Source organism: Pararge aegeria, chromosome 14 (genome assembly GCF_905163445.1).
Source record: "Pararge aegeria chromosome 14, ilParAegt1.1, whole genome shotgun sequence".
Taxonomy (NCBI): Eukaryota; Metazoa; Arthropoda; class Insecta; order Lepidoptera; family Nymphalidae; genus Pararge; species Pararge aegeria.
In genome coordinates, this window is record NC_053193.1 from 12785767 (window position 1) to 12805943 (window position 20177).

A 20177-nucleotide genomic window follows, 5' to 3' on the forward strand; every position below is an offset into this window, starting at 1 on the left:
TTAACATAATATTATCCTTATAATATAATTTTCAAATGTTTATGCACTAATTATGACTTACAACGTGTCGGCACAAATTAAAAAGTTGACGTAGTTTATCAGAAAAGACTCAACCAACATTATAACAATGAGTAGGAATAGTACTAAACTGTGAACTACTAAAATAGTCCACTAAGCAAGGACTTTCGAAAAGAAAAGAAAAATATGAATGGAAACCAAACCATATCTAATGCAGGTATTTTCTTCTAATTAGATAAAATGACAGCGATATCAATAACTCAAAATATGTAACTTTAAGTAGGTCTTTTTTGCTAAACTACGTCAATTTTATACCTATAGTTAAGAAACTGTATCAGTACACACATATCTTCAAGTTTAATAATTTCACTCTTTACTTTCTACATGCCTTCATAAAGTGAGTTTATTTTGTAATAACACCCTTAAAAGAAAGTTTACGTACATATAGATACCACTTTACACATCACAATTTTCCATCATTAAAATTAAGAAACTGTCTCTTCATTGTTTGGCCTTGCAACACTATAGGGGCGTGCAGACCGGCGTGGTTTTAATCACCCAATATTAACTGCACAAAGTTTCAGTAAACGTTCAATGCTGCAAGTCACTCTAGCGAGGAGCGCAGACTAGCGTCTATCTAACCGCACAATGTTTTTTTTAACACTAGCAGTACTAGGTTCAATTTCACTCGACCGGGCCGAAGTTGGCAGTCCGGAACGCACGCACCACAGATAGCAATTGAATTCCCAAAAACTGTATTTGCGCAGGCACTTGTGACTCCTACAGTTACGCCGACTAAGATCGCACGTTCTTTACAGTAAACCTTTCAATGCTGCAAGAAGCAATGCGCAGTACCTTCAGCGTTTCGCCTTTCAACCAACAGCTTCCAGTCGTGCAAACGGGGAGCGCAGACGAGCGTGTATTTCCCGAGTCTCCGGCGTGCCATTAGGAAGAACTCTCCCGCGCCGGCCGCCGCGCCGCACGCTGCGGATACGTGCACGTGTGTGTGCATACCGCGCGCTTTCCGAGACCGTGCGTGCTTGTGCGTACGACGGTTTTTATGCTCTATACTGTTGTCGATGTCATACCTGAAATAAACAAAACATTTAACTTATGATTTCGCACGGGTCCCAACAATATTTATATAGAAATTAGCATTGAATTTATTTATCAGCCCAATACCAGCTACGGCCACGGGTGTTCCTCTCAGAATCAGGAGGGCAGGAGACATCAGACGCCTTTGTGAATAATATGGCATACTCTCCGGCATGTAGTTTCCGTGATATTTTCCTTCAACGTTGAAGCAAGTGATATTTAAATCTGCACGGTACAGTTTCATGATCAGATGATATTTTTATTTATTTTTTATTTTTTCTTTAATTGGAAAACCAACAGTTGTAGATACTAACTAGTTAACAGATTGATTGACTTAAAACTAATAACAGGTTTCCACAGATAAGTCTTATATAAACAAGGGTACCTGATAGAACCCAGCAGAAACGCAGCAAACTAAAACAAAGTGTTAAGTTTACCTAGCATGCAACAGTTTATCTACTAATTTGCGACGTACACTATTCATATTACCATAAAATAGGTCAATTTCGGGGTCATTGTAAACAGAATTAAGAAGGCGAGAGACACGGATTAAAAAGTAATTAAATCTATTCTTAGTTTTAGTTAAGGGTACGTGCAGAATCTTTTTATGCCTAGGTAATCGCGAGGGTACAAATAAATCTAACTTAGTAAGTAATTCCGGACTATCTATTGACCCTCTAACAATGTTAAGTAAGAGACAAACGTCGGCAATGTTTCTACGTGTATGAAGGGGTACAAGGTGTAAATCCGAACATGATATTTCGTAGGAAGTTTTAGGAAGGTGAAATTTGTGCTTAAGGAATCTAATGAATTTCTTTTGAATACTTTCTAATTTATTGATATAAATGTGATACGCAGGATTCCATATTTGGCAAGCATACTCTAGTTGACTACGGACCAGTGAACAGTAGAGGATTTTGATGGTTTTCATTTTTTTGAATGGTTTACTAACACGTATAATAAAACCTAAAGCTTTAAATGCTTTGGTCACAATAGCATCTATATGATAATCAAAAATTAGTTTAGTGTCGAGGAGTACCCCGAGATCTCTTATAATATCAGTTCTTGTATTATATGGTAGTTATATGTACCTAATCTGTTATTTACGAGAAATGCGTAGTGTAGTACCCAGCCAAGTCGACAATGCTTAATCTATAATGTATGGGTATTTCTTTTATATATTAAAATACATTTTATCCTTACATTTTTGCACTTTCAATTTTCCACTTTTGTGATGCAACTGCCTCGTTGGTCTAGCGGTTAGTATTCTTAACTACGAATCACTAGGTACTCGGTTCGGATCCCGGGTCTGGCCAAACGATTGTTTTATATGTATTGTGTTTTTTATGTTAAAGTGTTCAGTACCTACCAGCCCGGGGTTAGGAAATTGGCGTTGTCAACACCCGTGCCTAACACGTTAAGCCGTCAGCCACGATTGTTACCACTAATTTGTGATAATAGTCGAAGTACCAACCCGCATTGGAGCAGCGTGGTGGGTGCTTTAAAACCATCTCTAATATGGGAGAGTTAGCCTGTGTCCAGCAGTGGGACAATGATGATGGTAACTTACCTATAGTACTCATCGTCGTCGTCAAAGTCGCCAGTGTCGCCGGCCGCAGTTGCCCGGATGAGCTTGGTGAGACGCCATGTTAGCTGAGTGGTATCCAAGTCTTCCCTCTGCTCGCTGCCCACCATCATGCCGCGGGACACTGCAACAAACAAAACTTATAAGTAACTTAAGTGGGTAGGTACACAGATCTCGCCGCTGCACTCACACAGCACTCTTTAGGGGAAGTATATAATACATACATACAACCAGAGGATGCTAAACTTCTTCCAGCAAGGAAAGTGCTGCTATTCCTGGCGACGACCAATGCTTGCTGGGAGATCTAGACAGCGGCGTCACAATAGATCGTAGCCGGTCGACGTGACACCAGGGACCAGGCGAACCTGAGCCGCAAGACGAAGAAAAAGAAGAAGTGGGTAGGTATATGATTGCACCCCGACCCAGCGCGACGCATTGTCCACCTCCGCTTTTACTTCGTTTTCTCTGCTCCGTAAGTAGTTATGATAATGCACCCCGAGTCCACGACCTACTGCGTTACGATTTCAATTCGTTCCTCGGCTCCGTCAGGATATATAGTGTAATTAAATAGCCTATAACCTTCCTGACGAACTGTTTTTTTTAAATATTGAATTCAAGTCTTTTAAAGGAAGTCCAACAACCATGCTCACTTTTGCGCAAAGCATTATTGCGGTGTTCCGGTCAAAAGGGCATGGTTGCCGCTGTAATTACAGGCGCATGGGGCTTATCACCTACGCCTCAGGTTAATGGACACAGGGCCGCACGATTTTTTTTTTTTGTTTTTTAATTTTTTATTTTAGATGCACAAATATAACATAAGCAAAAATTGTCGCCAAACTTGTTAACCAGTTTGTTGACGAGTTAGCGCTCAGCTCATATACATCTAATATTATAAAACTATATCTAGTATATCTTATTCCTAATAAATAATATTTTAACGAAAACAAAAATTAAAAAAAAATAATAAGCAGGCCAGGTTGCAGGACGTGTTACTGTATGCCCTGCGAAGTGTTGCTCTGTAAAGCACAATTGTTTTTTTAAGATCAAAAACATAAAATTTCAGCTTTATTATTTTTATTTGGTTCTTAAAATCAAACTCAACGCAATATAAGCTTAAAGGTTAAAAAATAAAATCTATTGTGTATTCAATTAGGTCCAGATATAATTCGGTAGACTGTAGAACTCTGGGTACGTTGGATACAACAACCGTTTTCGTTCTTTGCTTCCGTCAAACGTCCCACGATACTTATTTTAGATCTCTAATTCTAATTGCTTTTCTCGACTTTTTATCTACCAATCTGATACTGTACACATCTGCTATAGTTACGTGAGAAAGAACCCATATAAAAGTGTTAAATATACCTCGTTGGTGTAGTCGTAAGCATGTTAGACTATATATATAGATCACGACTTCCGGGTCGGACGAAAATTAATTTGTTTTTGGTTTTTTATATAAAGGTCTCTCAGTAACAGCTCATTTATCGTGCTTTATATACCTGTACCTTCGGCCCTTTATAATACAGTGTTTTATTAATATTAATTTTAGTCCTTAGGAAACCCTTATAAATTCATGAGTAAAGCGGCAAAATGGCGTCATAGAATTGAAAAACAAACTAAGTAACAACAGCCTGGTCAATTCAGGTCAGTGGCGCCGAAAACTCGATCTTCGAAAATAATGGCTTAAGACGGCACTGCCTCAAATTATCAGCAGAAGCTAAACAAAAAGCATTGTACTACCATTGTATGTCCACATATAAGTCCTAAATGCCGCCAAAACACAAAAGGTCTGACATCGAGAGGCAAAAACGTCCTTTCACGTCCAGTAGGGCTATTTTCCCGTCATATTTTTATGAGATAAGACGAGATAATGGGTAGACATAATTATTTCTTGACTCGGATCTTAGCACTATTGATTTCTTACCGATAACTGTCTCTATTGTCCTCGTAGCGAGCGTTTTTCGTCTATGTGTTTTTGCCAAACCATAGAGTCGTGAGTAAATTTATTTATTGCATAAACTTTATACATATAATGGTCTTATGAGCTAAAAAGGGCTTTCAGTTGCCATTGGCGTGCAATATTATTCAAACAGTGAGCTTACAAATAGTTACGTATTAAAGCATATCGCCCATAACATATTTTAACTAAAACAAATAAAAACAAAAATTCAATAGCGTTAAAGTAACAAATGCACAACAACTCTTGTGAATTCAGTCAGACAAAACAGATCCGTTCTCTCAGCTATGTCGTATCCGAAATAAATAATACGTATTTCATGTGGACATAGTTGTAATTGGCTTAGAATGCACATGACTTGAACTACCGATTCTTAATTAAATGATGACGTTTTGTTTCAGAATCTAGTAAAAAAATGTGATAGCTTCGTTACGTTAGAATCTAAGAACAGTGAAGTTAGTATGCTATCTATATTGTTATTATTAAGTTTTTAATTTTGCCGTAAATACGAAATTACAGATTTATGCTTTTAACTAAACGCGTTAATTGTCTGGCAGGAAGAAGCCCAAAGAAACTCAGGTCAGAATATATGAATCTCATGACTTTAAGGGGACGTTCGTCAATGGTAGGCCCGGGTAGGTGGCGTATCGTGTCCTGCGCGCGCCTCTCTGGACGGCTCGGCGACCTGGTCGCTACCGAACCCTCCAGAGAGGCGGTGATGGGAGCCGCCATGCATTGGTGGGTACAACCCGTACTCTCGCCTATTGTGGATCAGGGACACACCAGAGTTTTAAGTGGATAGCCCTAACGGAGCAGAATTAAAAAGGCAGAAGGTATTCGTTCCGCTCACTCTCTCATCACAAAAAGCACTAACCTCCCGATTTTTTTTCGATTTTCGGACGGACACTTGCCGCTAACCACCTGAGGGGTTTCTACGGCGTCACCGGCGGAGTGGGGCGAGCGCGAAAGCTCGCCATGAGAAGAGCCCCAGGGCTCGACGACATCGGGGGGAGGTAACTAACCTCCCCAGTGAGCGCTAAGGTTTTGAGCAGGAGGTCCCAGGCTCGATCGCCGGCAGTGGAAATTTGGGAATTTAAATTTCTGCATTTTCTCTAGTTCCGTTAGTACGTCGTAGAGAAACCGATTAGATGTATGGCTTTAATATAACTGCAATCCCTCTAATAGCCCTTTACCATCTTAGACTGCATTATCAAACAGCAGCAGGTGAGTTTACGGTCAAGGGCTAATTTGTAGTGGAATAAAAGAAACAATCGTCTCAATCTTACTGTAACTTTTACGTGTCCAAAGTCCGCGTGGCATTTAAATTTTATAGACGTCTCATATTATATGCTCCCTCCTAACTGAATATGACCCTGGTCCGACCTTAGTCAAAGAACAATTTACAAACAATTAACTGGCGCTGTAAGTATCTAGTATCTACTAAATAATTATAACAGACACATTCAATTGTACCCGATTGCTGATTCTATCAATTGATATGTACCTATTTATAACTAGATAAGCCCGCGACGTCGTCCGCGTTTAATGTGTCTCCATTTCCCCCAAAAACTCCAAATAAGTTTGTCTATTATGAAAATTAAGCTTAATTTGCTACACTGAAAATAGTAAATTAAGATTTATTTTCATAATAGGTATATCATGGAATTTCGCAAAGTGACGCCACCAATATTTATTAACACATATTATATTGTAATATGAGAAGGATTTTCGTTATTGTATTGATGAATGTCATCAAGATCCGTTCAGCCATTTTAGAAAGAAAAGTTAATTCCGTAAGTTGAATATTATGGTAATATACTAAGTATATCCAAACAAAGTCGATTTCCGCGGCAATCTTATGTTATTATTTTTATTTATATGTATATAAAATATATATATGTATATAAAAATAGGCAAATAGATTATTAAATATTAAAAGTTTAAATTCTTTAAACTCATTTAGCAACACTCTGAAACTTGACTTTTATTTAGCTAATCTTTGCTCTTCTTAAGTGATACCAACTATCAACTATCTAGGCATACTTTTTAGGGTTCCGTGCCCACAGGTTAAACGGGACCCTATTACTAAAACTCCGCAGTCCGTCTGTCTGACTGTCCGCCTGTCATCAGGCTGTATCTTAGGAACCGTGATAGTTAGTCAAATTTTCACAGATGTTGTATTTCTATGCCCTCCATGAAAACAAATACTAAAAAACAGAAAATAATATTTCAGCTGGGCCCAGATGCAATAAACTCGGGATATTAATCTTTTTTGTTTGATAGTGATAACAGGTAGTGGCCCGAAATATTCTCAGAATGTTTATTTATATATTCAATTTTAAAATAAACAATAAAATTAAAAAAAAAATTATTTAAGGGGGGCTCTCAAACAACAAACGTCTTTTTTTAGCTGTTTATATAGATATTGGTTCAGAACCCATCGTGCGCGAGTCCGACCCGCACTTGGCATTTTTTTATATACGGTCTTTTGTTTGGTGAAGTAAAGATAAGTGAATAGTTGTAAAAGTAAACGGTCATCCACCCCGCCCCGAGCGGGTAATTACAGAGAAGGCTTTGACTAACGAGGCTCGATACATCTCTCGTACGTTTCCAACCTCGTTTTAACACTCCGCACAGTTCGAACTGTACCTATTGTTATTTATCTTGAGTCTCGAAAGTGTTATTTATAGGCGTATAATTTTGGACTCGAGATTGCGATTAGAAACTCGTCGGAAAAAATATTTATTTTGTCGTATAAAATTTTACGAGTGTTGAACTAAGATGTATCAAATTCCTAGATAGGTTGTTTTTGAAATTTTAAAACATTTATTGGTCGGGGATCAAACTATGTTCCCCGACAGGGAAGCCGTGGCCTTACCAAAGCCAAAGTCAAAGTCAAAAATATCTTAATTCAAGTAGGCCCATAGCTGGCACTTTTGTTGCGTACATGACAATTACACGGTAGTGAGATGATGGCGATAACCATATTCGTAAGCTTAAAACTAAAGCTACGAGGGTTCCAAACGCGTCCTGGTCTAAGAAGAAAGCCCACAACAAACTTTTACCCACTTGGCTATCTCCTATATATACCTACATATCGTAAATAACTTATACCTAAGTCTATCTAAGTATATAAATCAAATGCCAATCCCGATGCACAAAGACGCTCGTTCCCGTTCCACCGATTTCACGGAGTCGAAAAAAGTATCAACAATTATTATGCAGGATGACACACAAAAATTTCAATCGTGCATGCTAGAGGCGGCTAATAACGGCCGCCCACCGCTTCGTACCCTGAGCTATGACATAACTCCACTATTATAATCTATCAAATAACAAAAAAAGCTAAGAAAAAAACCCTGCCACGCTCACTCCCCGTCGCGTCGCGTGCCTCCATACTAGTTTGTCCAGTATCCTGTACTTGTCACATGCTTATTATGGTGGTAAATTGAATCTAAGTAGTCATCCCATACTCCTACTGCATATGTAACAGCTTCCGTAAATCGAGACCGGTACAAGTTGCATTTTAATCTGTGTGTGTTCTAAGAAGTTCGCGCGGCCATTTAGCGGTACAGCGTTGGATCTGGTGTCGTTTATTAATTTTTCCCAGCGTTACAGTTTATTGAAGTCCTTATGTTGTCGAAAATATGTACAGAATTAAGAATATATATAACCCTAACACAGCCATTATTGCATGCAGTGCATTGTATCCAAAATCAGTGAAAACGCCCCGCGCTAATCTCACTTCACACCCGCGGAATGTTGCTAGCTCACAAACTTTTTCCCAGTATCCCCATTTAATGATAAACGTTTCATTTCATTTATTCATTTATTAGAGGTAAAATAATTACTGTCAACTGTTAAATGCAATGAATTTACTAATCGAGAAACAGTGGTAAAGTGGGGTGGTTTTTGATGCTTTTTTATTAGTCTTGTAGATTTTTTTTAACATCATCAATAGAATGCAGTCGGGAATCGAACCCTTTAGCTTTAGCAGCGGTAAGGTAGTTTAAAGTGTTAAACTACCTTACCGCTGCCCCAAAAAGCTTGTCAAAATTGGTATAAGTAAACCTCAGATTCATATCAGTAAAATAAATGGTCATTTTAATTTTGGCTTTCCATAAATGGTTAGAAAAGAACGGACGAAACTGTAAACTTGTGGCTTACAAGGAAAAAGTTTGGCCGAAGGTACCTACCGGGGGGACAGGCCGCTAATAATTTGTTTAATCCGTCCCATTGTCGGGAAATTTTATTCCTATCTGTCTCCTGAGTGGACATAGGGAGACAGAATACAGATATGAATAAACCACTAGGACTTAATAAACCAAAATTACAACGGTGAATCTTACTCTATCGGGCCGTAACGTCATATCGGCCAATTAAAGCTGATAACTTTATATTTTCAATATATGTACTTGGTTTCCCAATAAAAACATTAAAGTGTGCTACCGTATGACGTCAGATTAACAAGACAAAAAGTTTGCGGACGGATAACAAGGAGAGAATTTGTGTCCGTAAAAAAATCATCTGCCTCCAACATGTCGTTCTTGCTAAGTATGTACAAGACCATATAATTTAAAAAGTTTTGTAACAAAAAACAACTACCTAATTTAACTTAACGCGTTGTCTTTTTAATGTGATTTTGTATTTTTCTCTAACGACGCGTTTTCTTAATTGGCCGTTACGGAATATTTCTCGGTTGCAAAACGGGCAGATTATAATTTTATTTCATAAAATTTCATTTGGGCCGACGAGAAATGTCGGTTATGACGACAAATTGCGGTGCGGTTGGCGTAGGCAGGGCTTTATTAACATTCAGGAGTTGTTGCCACCACTTCTGGTCTGAGCTCGGTTATTATCGCGTGGTGCTACAGCTTCCATAATAATCAGCTAATATTGTAAGGAAATAAGTTACAAATTGTTACGCGCATTAGCGGTAGCAGGATGCGACAGTTATGCAATTGTTTACCAACTAACTGCAGCTTTTGCCTGTTCTTTCAGTATCATTTAGATTGAATTTCTCAGAATAAAAAAAGTATTAAATATATATCCTATTACTAAAACGAAAATTACTACATGGCTATCCAACGGAAGAGTTCATTGAATCAAATATATGACATCCATAGCCATCCAGTAGTACGTATCTATAATATGAATATAACCACACACACTCACCCATACAAACACACACACACACACGCACACACATACATATAACATAAACTAAATCTAGTGGTACATTTGTATAATTAGTGTAGTATTTCTCGGTGGTGGGCAATGGTACATGCATCACAGTTATGACTATTGCCAGTGTCACCTTTGCTAATATTTTAAGAGCCATTGTAACTGTAGTTGTGATCGGTTGATGTAAAGAGTATAACTTAGTTTCACTATTTAAGATTTATTTTATTTTATTTAAACACTTATAAATGAACTACAATTAAAACTTGAAACTTACCCAGATCACTAGTACAGAAGGCCATTTCTAGTTCCGAATCTGAACACGGCCGGCAGTCGGCAGTAGCTGGGTCGTAGTGCCTCCTCACCAATGGCCTAGCTTCGTATCTAAAGATGGCCACTCGTCTCTTCGGTCCTTCCTCGGGTTCCGCCTCAACGTATAACGCTGCTTGTCCGTGTCGACTGCGAAAGCACCGCAGCTCGCGGACATCACCATCATCAGGCGCGTATAGAGGAACGAGTCTGCGGACGCCTTCTACGAAGATTCGCGCTGGGAAGCGTTCTGCTGCCTCTGGAAAAGTAAGAACGAATTAACACCTAAGGTAATCGTTGCAGATAGGCACCGAGGACCAACCTCTGCGGTTTATTTGTTTTATTTGATAAATATATAAAAAAAGATAGTATTAGATATCTACAGTTCGCACAATCCTTTTAGTATTAGTGGAGCTATTTGTGACAGAGCTCCTTGGGGAAGTACTACCGCGATGATTATTTCCGACCGAGCAGCATTGCTTTCCTCTGGTCTGAAGGGTTGTAGGTTGTACTAATAAGATAGGCCCAGGATTTTAAATACATTTAAAGACCATCCAATTTAGTTTCATTGGAATTGTCTTTTTTATCTTAGCTTCTGTAACGGTTTATAATCATTTTATAGATAACTAGCTGTACCCTGCCACGCTTCGCTGTGGCACATTGTGATTGAATGGTTGAGAAAAATATATAAAAACAATCCTTGATGCGTATTTATATATCATGCTAAAATTACGATCGGTGCAGAACTTTTTGAGTTTTTGAAGCGTACACAAACCAACATAACAATCTTATATATATAGATTAACTTGTAGTAGATGTTTTTATGACAGCTCCTCTGGTAAAGTACCTACTACCGCAATGCTACTTATAATGCTTATTACTTATCTCATTAGGTACATGCTTTTGACAGGTGTAAAGCTTGCAATACTTGCTATCAAACGTCACTTGCAGTATTTTGTATGCAAAAGTGACGTTCGACAGCAATAATCGCGAGATTTACGCCTGCCGCAAACCTAGTGTGAGATATGTAATCACCCTACCGTTCTGAACGGCGCGATTGCCGGTGTATTAAGAGGTTCATGAGGCTTAACACCTACGCTGCAGGTTGGAGGAACAAGAGCGGCACCTAGTAGGACGGTTCCTTGCATGCCCTGCGAAATGTTGCTATGTTTATAGGCGATAGTTTTTGGATAATCATCAGTTGAGTAATCTTCTTGGTCTGCGAACACTGAACGATTGCTTAGCCGGCTGAAGTTGGCCCTCCGAGACGATCGCGTTTATACTTATACAAATATAATATGTCAGACTAAATGGTAAAAACTGTATCAGCGCCACTAGTGGCTTACCTCAGCCCGACAAACTTAGATCGTGCTAAACGAATATATACCTTATTTTAATAAATAAATTTTATTTATGTTTAAATGAATAATTCATAAATATTTTTCCATTGCACAACAATGTGGTTAGTGAGGTTATGGTGATTATATCTATCTACTAAGTTTACAAGGGAAACCTTGTCTGAGGGGAAGCCCATAACTGCCTCAGGCGGTCAAATCAAAGTTTAATCTCATACCAATGCATGGCAATTTGCATAACCCAAGACTGATCCCTAATAAGGCTTTTACACGGCATCGTATTGAAACGCCAAGTTTCTTGGGATTGCCTTTGCTGATAACCGCAGCCAAATCGAAACTCATCTCCACTGTTCCAAGTTCATTATTATTAACACTATAATTACCTGAAGTTCCTAGAATTCGAAGTCTATAATAAAATTAAATTCAAATTAAAAGAAAGACTCGACAGATCTAGAAGGTTTTGGGTTTTTTTATAACACTAGTGTAATACTAAAAATCCATCAAGGAATCCGGTAGTTTGAAGAACAACTCAACCTTTACGAGACTAACGCCGTGTGTTACTTATATGACTTAGTTTATTTATTTATATACTTATATATAAAAATAAATAAATAAATAAACTACGTCAATACACACTTTGCCATCTCGACCCAAAGTAAGCGTAGCTTGTGTTATGGGTACTAAGGTGACTGATGAATGCTTTTATGAATAATATACATAAATATAAAAACTTATATTATAAATACATATTAACACCCGGACACTGAAAAACATACATCTTTATCACACAAACATTTTCCAGTTGTGGGAAACGAATCTACAGCTTTGGACACTGTTCACTGCGCCAATCGTGGGTCGCTGCTCACTGCGCCAATCGTCCATCTACACTGTTAAATGCATCAGGATTAAACAAAGTAATTACCTGTTTCATTAAGCTGTAAACTTTGGAAGAAGTCAGGAGGGTCGGGTCTTCTTATAACCCTGACGCAAACCCTGAAGTCCCGTTCTTCCGCTGGCAATGGAGGCTTGAAGAGCAGTCTGAGAGCCCCTCGAGGGTAAAGCCACGAAACACTGCCTTCCCTACACCTCAGGTACACAGGCGTGACTCCTCGCTCAGTGTTCGACTCCAACCCGCTGCAACAAAAAAGTCCATTAGTGAACGAGATTATCGGTAATGGGACACGTAATCTACCCATTAACATGTTTTCCTTTACTACTGTCAATTTAGTGATAAAAATTTATTCATATCAAATATTTGAATGCTTTTATGAATTTTTATATTTATAGGCATTTTTAGGGTATACCTACTTTATGCATTACACAGTTACTTTTGCGATATGTCTAGTGTTTATTCCTAAATTAAATAAACGCATAATCAGAAAGCAGTAAGTTTCGAGGCTTTGCTTTGAGACAAGCGCGTAATACCGCTGATTAGAAATTTAAATTTTATAATTGTTTTTGATTAAACAAATCATGTGTTTAAATAGTAGACTATTCTTGACCTTGTTAAAGTGATCATAGTTGTCTTATACTTAATTTAAATAAATTACGGAATTGTAACATAATATCCGGGTTTTATTTAACAGGCCTACTAGAAATACAGTTTTTGTTTGTTCTCTCTTTCATTACTTTCAATTTTCTTTAAACAAAACCTCGATTTCCAAATGAAGAGCAAAATGCGCAGTCTTTATATGTCTGAGAAGAATGAGACAGAAATCTTTCCGATCTAAACTCATAAGTTCTGAAAATCGGTGTGGCTTGGTAAAACCAGCATTTTTAGCCAAAACGAAAAAAGCCAACACTGAAACTACCGGGACATCACAAAGCATAATGCTTTGGTAAAATTTCTACGAAATAGAACAAGTACATTGTTAAATTCATAATATTAATTCCGTCCAACATAGAAAAAGTTTAAAAAAAAAACTCGAGCGAAGCCACAAGCAAAAAAATGATACAAAAAAGCACGAGTCATTTTTACGGTCATCTAGATAACAAAACGCTGCAAGTCGCAAGCCACAGATAACGGCACGCGACCAAACGTCGTTTGGAAACTGGAAAGTGCTCGAAAGTAGCCTCGAGGCCCGAAACAAATGGCACAATATACTGCCTACTTATCTCGGATCATGTCACGTGGGCGAATTTCTGGAGTAGCGCCTACGCCCTGCCCACGGCAGACGACGGCCGGTCCGGACCTAACATAAAACTAAGATATACGACTAAGGGCAATGGGCCCGCTATAAAAGATAACATGTAGGTACCAGGCGACAATAAAAAAGCGACAAGCCTTTTATGTAAAACGCATTGTATTGTGTCGTATGTGTGGCCGAACGAATACCCCTTTATTAGTCGTGTTGCATCTCAGAAATTCAGTTAAGATTTATACTGCATTGTAAATGAGCAAGTTATTGAATAAGAAGGGCTTTCCGGGAACTTGGACATGAAAATATACAAATTAAGGCCTTTGTTGGTGACCTCACTGCAATACCTTTGCATAATTCTTGTTTGTGGCATTATTGATTTGCTTATTCATATTGAGAAAATCAAAATTGATAGCCTTGGTCACGCTTTCTTCTCCTAAGCTTTCAAAAGTTATAATTTCCTCAGGAAATTAAAAAAACTAAAGCGTTGTATTCAGTAGGCGCATTAATATTTCCAAAAATATAACCAATATATTAGAGTTACTAAACTAAAGCGTTGTATTCAGTAGGCGCATTAATATTTCCAAAAATATAACCAATATATTAGAGTTTATTATTATTTATTTCACTTAATACGCGTCAAATTACCCTCCGTCCATTAATACACTGTCTTTTTTCACTTTTTATACCATTTATGGGAGTTATTTTTAGAATGTTCGTCGACAAGTCACATCCTTAATACTTTCACGTCAACGCAGGGCTTCCTTAATCCTCCGTAATGGGCTGAATCTTGAGATATGTACAAGTATAAAAACTCGCCCCGTTGAAAAAGGGACTACGCATACTACTCTATACCATACTTTTGTGAGGCTTCCAAATACGGCAGTATTAATGTTGTAGGATAATACGTTTTTTATTCGTCCTTTGGTTTCTTGTAGCCATTAGATTCTCTTAGCATCCACTGATATTGAAGTTTTTTAAGCATTCCCTCATATTATAAAGGTATATAATACAAGTCCAGGAATTTAAATGCAGTTCCAGGATTGCTAGTTTTTCTACATTATCGTATCTTTTACCGTGTTGTTGTTTTAAACTATTCCATCAACTAATTTTGCTGAATTAAACCGAATGCCCGCATTATTTCTGCCTTAACTTGAATATTATTTAAACCGTTGAAGTCTTTTAATTACAATAAATCAATAGCTTTAAATTATAATTTATTTTCTAAGCTAAGGTAATAAATACTTTATTTTTTAAATAAAATATCATATACCTTATTTTTCCCGAAGGCAAGTTTTAAAATGTCTGATCAAATCAATATTGTTATATATCAATATTGTTTGTGCAACATTTAAAGTTCAGTGATTTAAATTCATTTAAATATTAATGGAACTCTAATGCATTACGGGCTGACGTGAGCTGCTCGTGGCGACACACACGTGGACAAGGGTTGTCGGGGGTTAACAACCTTCGGCGCAGGCTTACATCCTCAGAATGTCGCGCAATGTTGAACCTTACATAGGTAAGAAGATTACGGCTATTAAGATGTGATTTGCAACTTTTATAGCAGCCAGTATGATTACTTTCGTGGTATAGATGTCTGAAGTTGACAATTTACATTTTATTGCATTTTTAATCACGTTTTTTATAGTGAAACTTTATATTGACGAAATATGTACCTACGGAAGACGTTAAAAACATGTTATGAAACGGAAATGAAGTCACGATTTATGCGCGCTTCAATGCAATTTATATGAAACTTCTTTAGACTAGGTCAGGTGCGCTTCCTGATTGACCTAGGTCAGTGTACTCTTCCACTGTTACTTTTTATGCACTTACATTTGTTTTATATGAATTTCTTTGAATATCCACCTATACAGCGGAAACAGGATTATATTTAACTGTGCTGAATTTCAGCGTTACCAATAGCTTTAAATTATTATTCAGTATTATTAATTTATCTTGGAAATTTAATTTACTTTAAAAATTAAGGCCACTTATACACTATAATAATGACATATTAAGATATATTATTGGTTTAAATTTATCAAAGTCAAAGTCAAAGTCAAAAATATCTTTATTCAAGTAGGCCCACAGGTGGCACTTTTGATGCGTACATAAGAATTACACGGTAGTGAGATGATGGCGATAACCACATTCGTAAACTTAAAACTAAAGCTACGAGGGTTCCAAACGCGTCCCGGTCTAAGAAGAAGCCCACAACAAACTTAGCCGGGTGTTTTTTTTTTTTTTTTTTGTTATCGCCATCTCACAATGTAATTTTAAATTATCTTTTATAGCACTGATTACTTTCTTGGAAGAATTAATGTTGACAATTTGCATTTTTAATCAGGTTTATCTTACCGAGCGTATAATCTGAGCAGCAATAAGTTTATGGGTTATCTGAGCAATTCTTATGTTAATGAACATAAAAATCTTAGGACAAAGAGATTATTTTGTTATTTTGACAATTTGAAAAATTAGGTATCCTATACTCAAGTTTATGCTAAGGTAACCTGTTAGGGAGTATGGTAGTAATACCCCTAAAAGGTTTCGGCGCGACATCGTTGGTTACGGCCAAAGCCTCCCACCAGACTAGACTAGAGGAAATTCAGAAATAATAAATTGCCAAATTGGAATCCAACCCGGGTCCTCCTACTTAAATTCACAGCGATCGCCGTTGCGCCAGGTAAGTCGACAAAAGATATATACTTAATAATATATACTAAATTTTTAGGAATATACACAAGAATAATTATTACCATAGTTCTTATATTTATAGAGTTGAAGAGATAAGATAATTATCATTTTAAGCGCTGGGTCTTAACAGACACAGCTGAATGAAGACCATTTTAGGATCACACCGTACCTATAATTCCTGTGTAGAATATACCCAAATAAAAGTTATTCTTTCTTTCATTTTAAGACATTTTTCGTGTAGAACTACTAAATCGGGTAACAAACTATATTTCGCGTTGTTAACACCTGACTTGCCCGCAACGTTATCAACGCGCTAAAACAAACACGTTACAAAAACTGTGCCCCATAAAAACCGCATCTAGGGATTTTTTCTGACACACAAAATGGAAAAAAATAGGTACCTACGTGGGGTGTTAACGGCGCAGGTTGTTCCGCATCTTTAATGACCATATTTTTTCATAGAAATATTATATAAAACTATAGTAACGTTTTACCAGATACGTGTTGCCCGCGTTCTTCGGCCGCGTTTATTACGGTTTTTCGCGAATCCCGTAGAAACCTTTTGTTTTCCTGGGATAGAATGTAGTAAATGATGCAATGTAGTTGGGTTTGGTAGTCAGTGCGTTAAGCTACAAACAAACTAACTAACGGTGATAACTTCGTTTGCCAACTTAAACCTAAAGCTACGAGGTTTCCAAACGTTCAAAACTAAGAAAAGCCCACAACAAACTTAGCCAGATATTTTTTTTTTGTTATCACCATCTCACAGTAAATTAATATGAAGCTATGAAGTTAGAGCAATTTACACCCAAACTTTTTTATCGTATAAGTAATCCTTAACATTTTACCTAAAAGGATTTTTCTGTCAGCTTACGTTTTATATAAACTTTGACATCTCAAAGATTTCATTTCGAAATTTGTTATAACATAATATACAATTGCCCTTGAATGAATATGCAATTTTATGTAGCCTAGTAAACTGCACAAGGAGTTTATTTTTGCTTCTAATATTTATATTGTTACAGTCCATTTTCTTTTTAAATTTTGTTATATTTTTATGGACATAAATTCAATGTTCAAATATGTAATAGTAAGTTATACATAGTCTACGAAAATGGGGTATAGCACAGAATTTGTTTATATATGATGTCTATTATAATAGAGATGATAAGATATTAAATAAGATATTTAATCTTAAACAGTGTAGAGATAAATGTCCACATATTTTCTTGTGTCACTTCTTTTGTACGAAATAAATAAAAAAATCCTTCTTTTAAATAACACAAGGTCTCAAAGTCCCTACCTAAATTCAACTATTATATGAATATCAAAATACCAAATTTTAAAGCAAAAAAAAGTAGTTTTAAATCCTACTTCTATGTCTACGTTATAGCACTATGAAAAACGAAATACCTATGTTTAACAATTAACGTTGCTATCCCACATAAATTTTTAAAATAAAAGATCTATTAGCATTTAAATATAATAAAAAAAAATGTTTTTGTTCATAGAGAACTAGATGCTAAAACTGGTATGATGAGGTCATTGAACAATATAATAGGTGTGCTACATGGAAACTGTCTAAAATAGTAAGACGTTTAAAAAAAAAATGGGTATACAAAAAAATAAATAAGTAATCTCCATAAACATTTTACTGGGGTTAAAAGTGCAAGGTTAAAATAAATAAATCACCATAAAGGAATAAAATTATTCTACCATGATTGTTTTTAAATGTAGCGATTTCACACGATTTTATTTTTCACGGTATAATTTAACCGTTTAGTTTAATAGTTCACAGTAAAATTACACAGAAATTTTAATCTGTGATAATGAAAAACTAATTTCACGTGTTTTAGGTAAAAAATAAAACAAAATTACCATAAAAGATATGAATACACAGGTAGGTACTTTTATGGAACTTACTATATTGTGGAACAAAATATTAATAGAAGATGCAAGCATTTTATAGTGCGATATAAATTTATATCAAATTGTAAAAAACGTCTTTGTTATTTTACGACGGAGCCGTGACATTATATTACAATCGATAAATTAAAATTTTAACATATTGGTGATAAAACATAAATTATGTTACCGAGACACTAAAGGAGAGAGAACTAGAGACATAACGCGGACGCTATGTGTTCAATAAAAACCTTGAAAAGAAAGGCATTATCATAGGTAAAAGTAATTGCAGTGCACGGCAGCGTCACAGGCACGTTGCCAGGCGTCCGGAGAAAGCCGGACCTAGTAAGGCTTTTTGTTTGCGTGTCAGGCAAAAACCAACGGTGGCTTGTCTGGCTTTTGAAGGCTTTTTACATTTCGCAAAAGAACAAGCGCCGAGCGTGAACGAGCGCAGGCGACAGCGTTTGTGAACATTATAAACTAAAATTATACAAAATCAATATAAAGCATTCAAAGTCTTGTTTTTTTCTATTCAGTTCTTCAATGAATTAAATAAAAATGGCAGATCAAAGTCAAAAGTCAAAGTCAAAAATATCTTCATTCAAGTATATAAATTCATAGGTGGCACATTTGATGCGTGCATTACATGAGAATTACACAGTAATGAGATGATGGCGATAACCATATTCGTAAACTTTAACTAAAGCTACGCCAAACGCGTCCTGGTCTAATAAGAAGCTCACAACAAAACTTAGCCGGGTGTTTTTTATTGTAATCACCATCACACATTGTCATTTAAATTTATTAGAAGAGCAACCTGGCTAGAGCAATAATTCACACCTAAGCTTTTTTAGCGATAAGGTAGTCCTTTATACTGTAAAAGGAGTTTTCCATAAGCTTTCGTTTAATAAAAACTTTGAACTTTTTAAGAGACATCTCCAAGATGTCAATGATATTCACGCAGTCGAGATTTTTTTTATATACTTGTCCAGATTCGTTGAACCGGCACCATTATGCCCAAATTCCTTGTGTCACAGATAACGAATAATATCTGCACGTATCAACTACTTTGACGGCTCAATTCGAATAACCTATCTCAAAATCTATAAGAAAGTTCGTTAGAGTACAACAAAAAGCGCCGTAAAAGTTTTATCACAGTTACAACAGTCGCGGCTGAATAATAAAATAAATGTGTATCTCTTCTAAGAACACTATACAACAACAAACACAGGTTTGGGCGAGAATAAATAAATTATTCTCGCCCAAACCTGACGCGAGATAACAATGAGTCGTACGTTCAACCTTCATCTGACGTAGGGTCGACTATCACCCGACAACTATACTATTTTAACTAGCGATCTCCCGCGACTCCGTTGAAGTACAACTCAACAACAGTGTGTGGTTCTCGCTCCAGAGACGGGCAATTCAAACAGCGACTTAGTGTTTTACAAAAACAGTTTTTACAAAAATTATTTTACTTGACATGCCTACATTAGGTACCTCATGTATATATACCATACGTACCTACCGTAATAGATAGAGATTTAAAACTTTCTCAAAATGTGTATTTATGTGTATTAATTAGAAGTTACTACTGCCGCTATAATGACAAATAATAGAAAAATATATATAAAATAAAAGCGGAGCCAGGAGTCCCCAGACAAGAAACGTGTTTTGCTGGTGTTTTTATTTTCTCAATCTTAATAACGTTAATACTCTGTAGTATTTTGTTTCATATTATATCGGAACCCTTCAAATACGTACTTATTATAAAATTCTTCAAGCCTATATTTCCATAATGTTATGTCCATAGTAGGTGTAAAGGTTTTTAAATATTAGATAATATTTAACATCTCACCTCCAACTCCAAGGCGATCAAACATTGAATCAATTAGTGTTGCCCAAATTCAGTCTTGGTCTTGCAGTCTTGGTCTTGT

The 20177-nt window shown here is 36.5% G+C and overlaps 1 protein-coding gene across 1 annotated transcript in view; it reads right to left on the reverse strand.

Moving 5' to 3' along the window:
- LOC120629643 (meteorin-like protein) overlaps positions 1 to 20177 on the reverse strand; it is a 64763-nt gene continuing 44586 nt past the window's right edge. Inside the window, exons 2-5 of the mRNA XM_039898638.1 lie at positions 12420 to 12631; positions 10111 to 10401; positions 2684 to 2822; positions 1 to 1106 (exon numbers count right to left, since the gene is read on the reverse strand). Of these exons, the coding sequence (XP_039754572.1) occupies positions 845 to 1106; positions 2684 to 2822; positions 10111 to 10401; positions 12420 to 12631 (904 nt within the window). The 3' untranslated portion in view covers positions 1 to 844. The remainder of the gene's footprint in view (positions 1107 to 2683; positions 2823 to 10110; positions 10402 to 12419; positions 12632 to 20177) is intronic.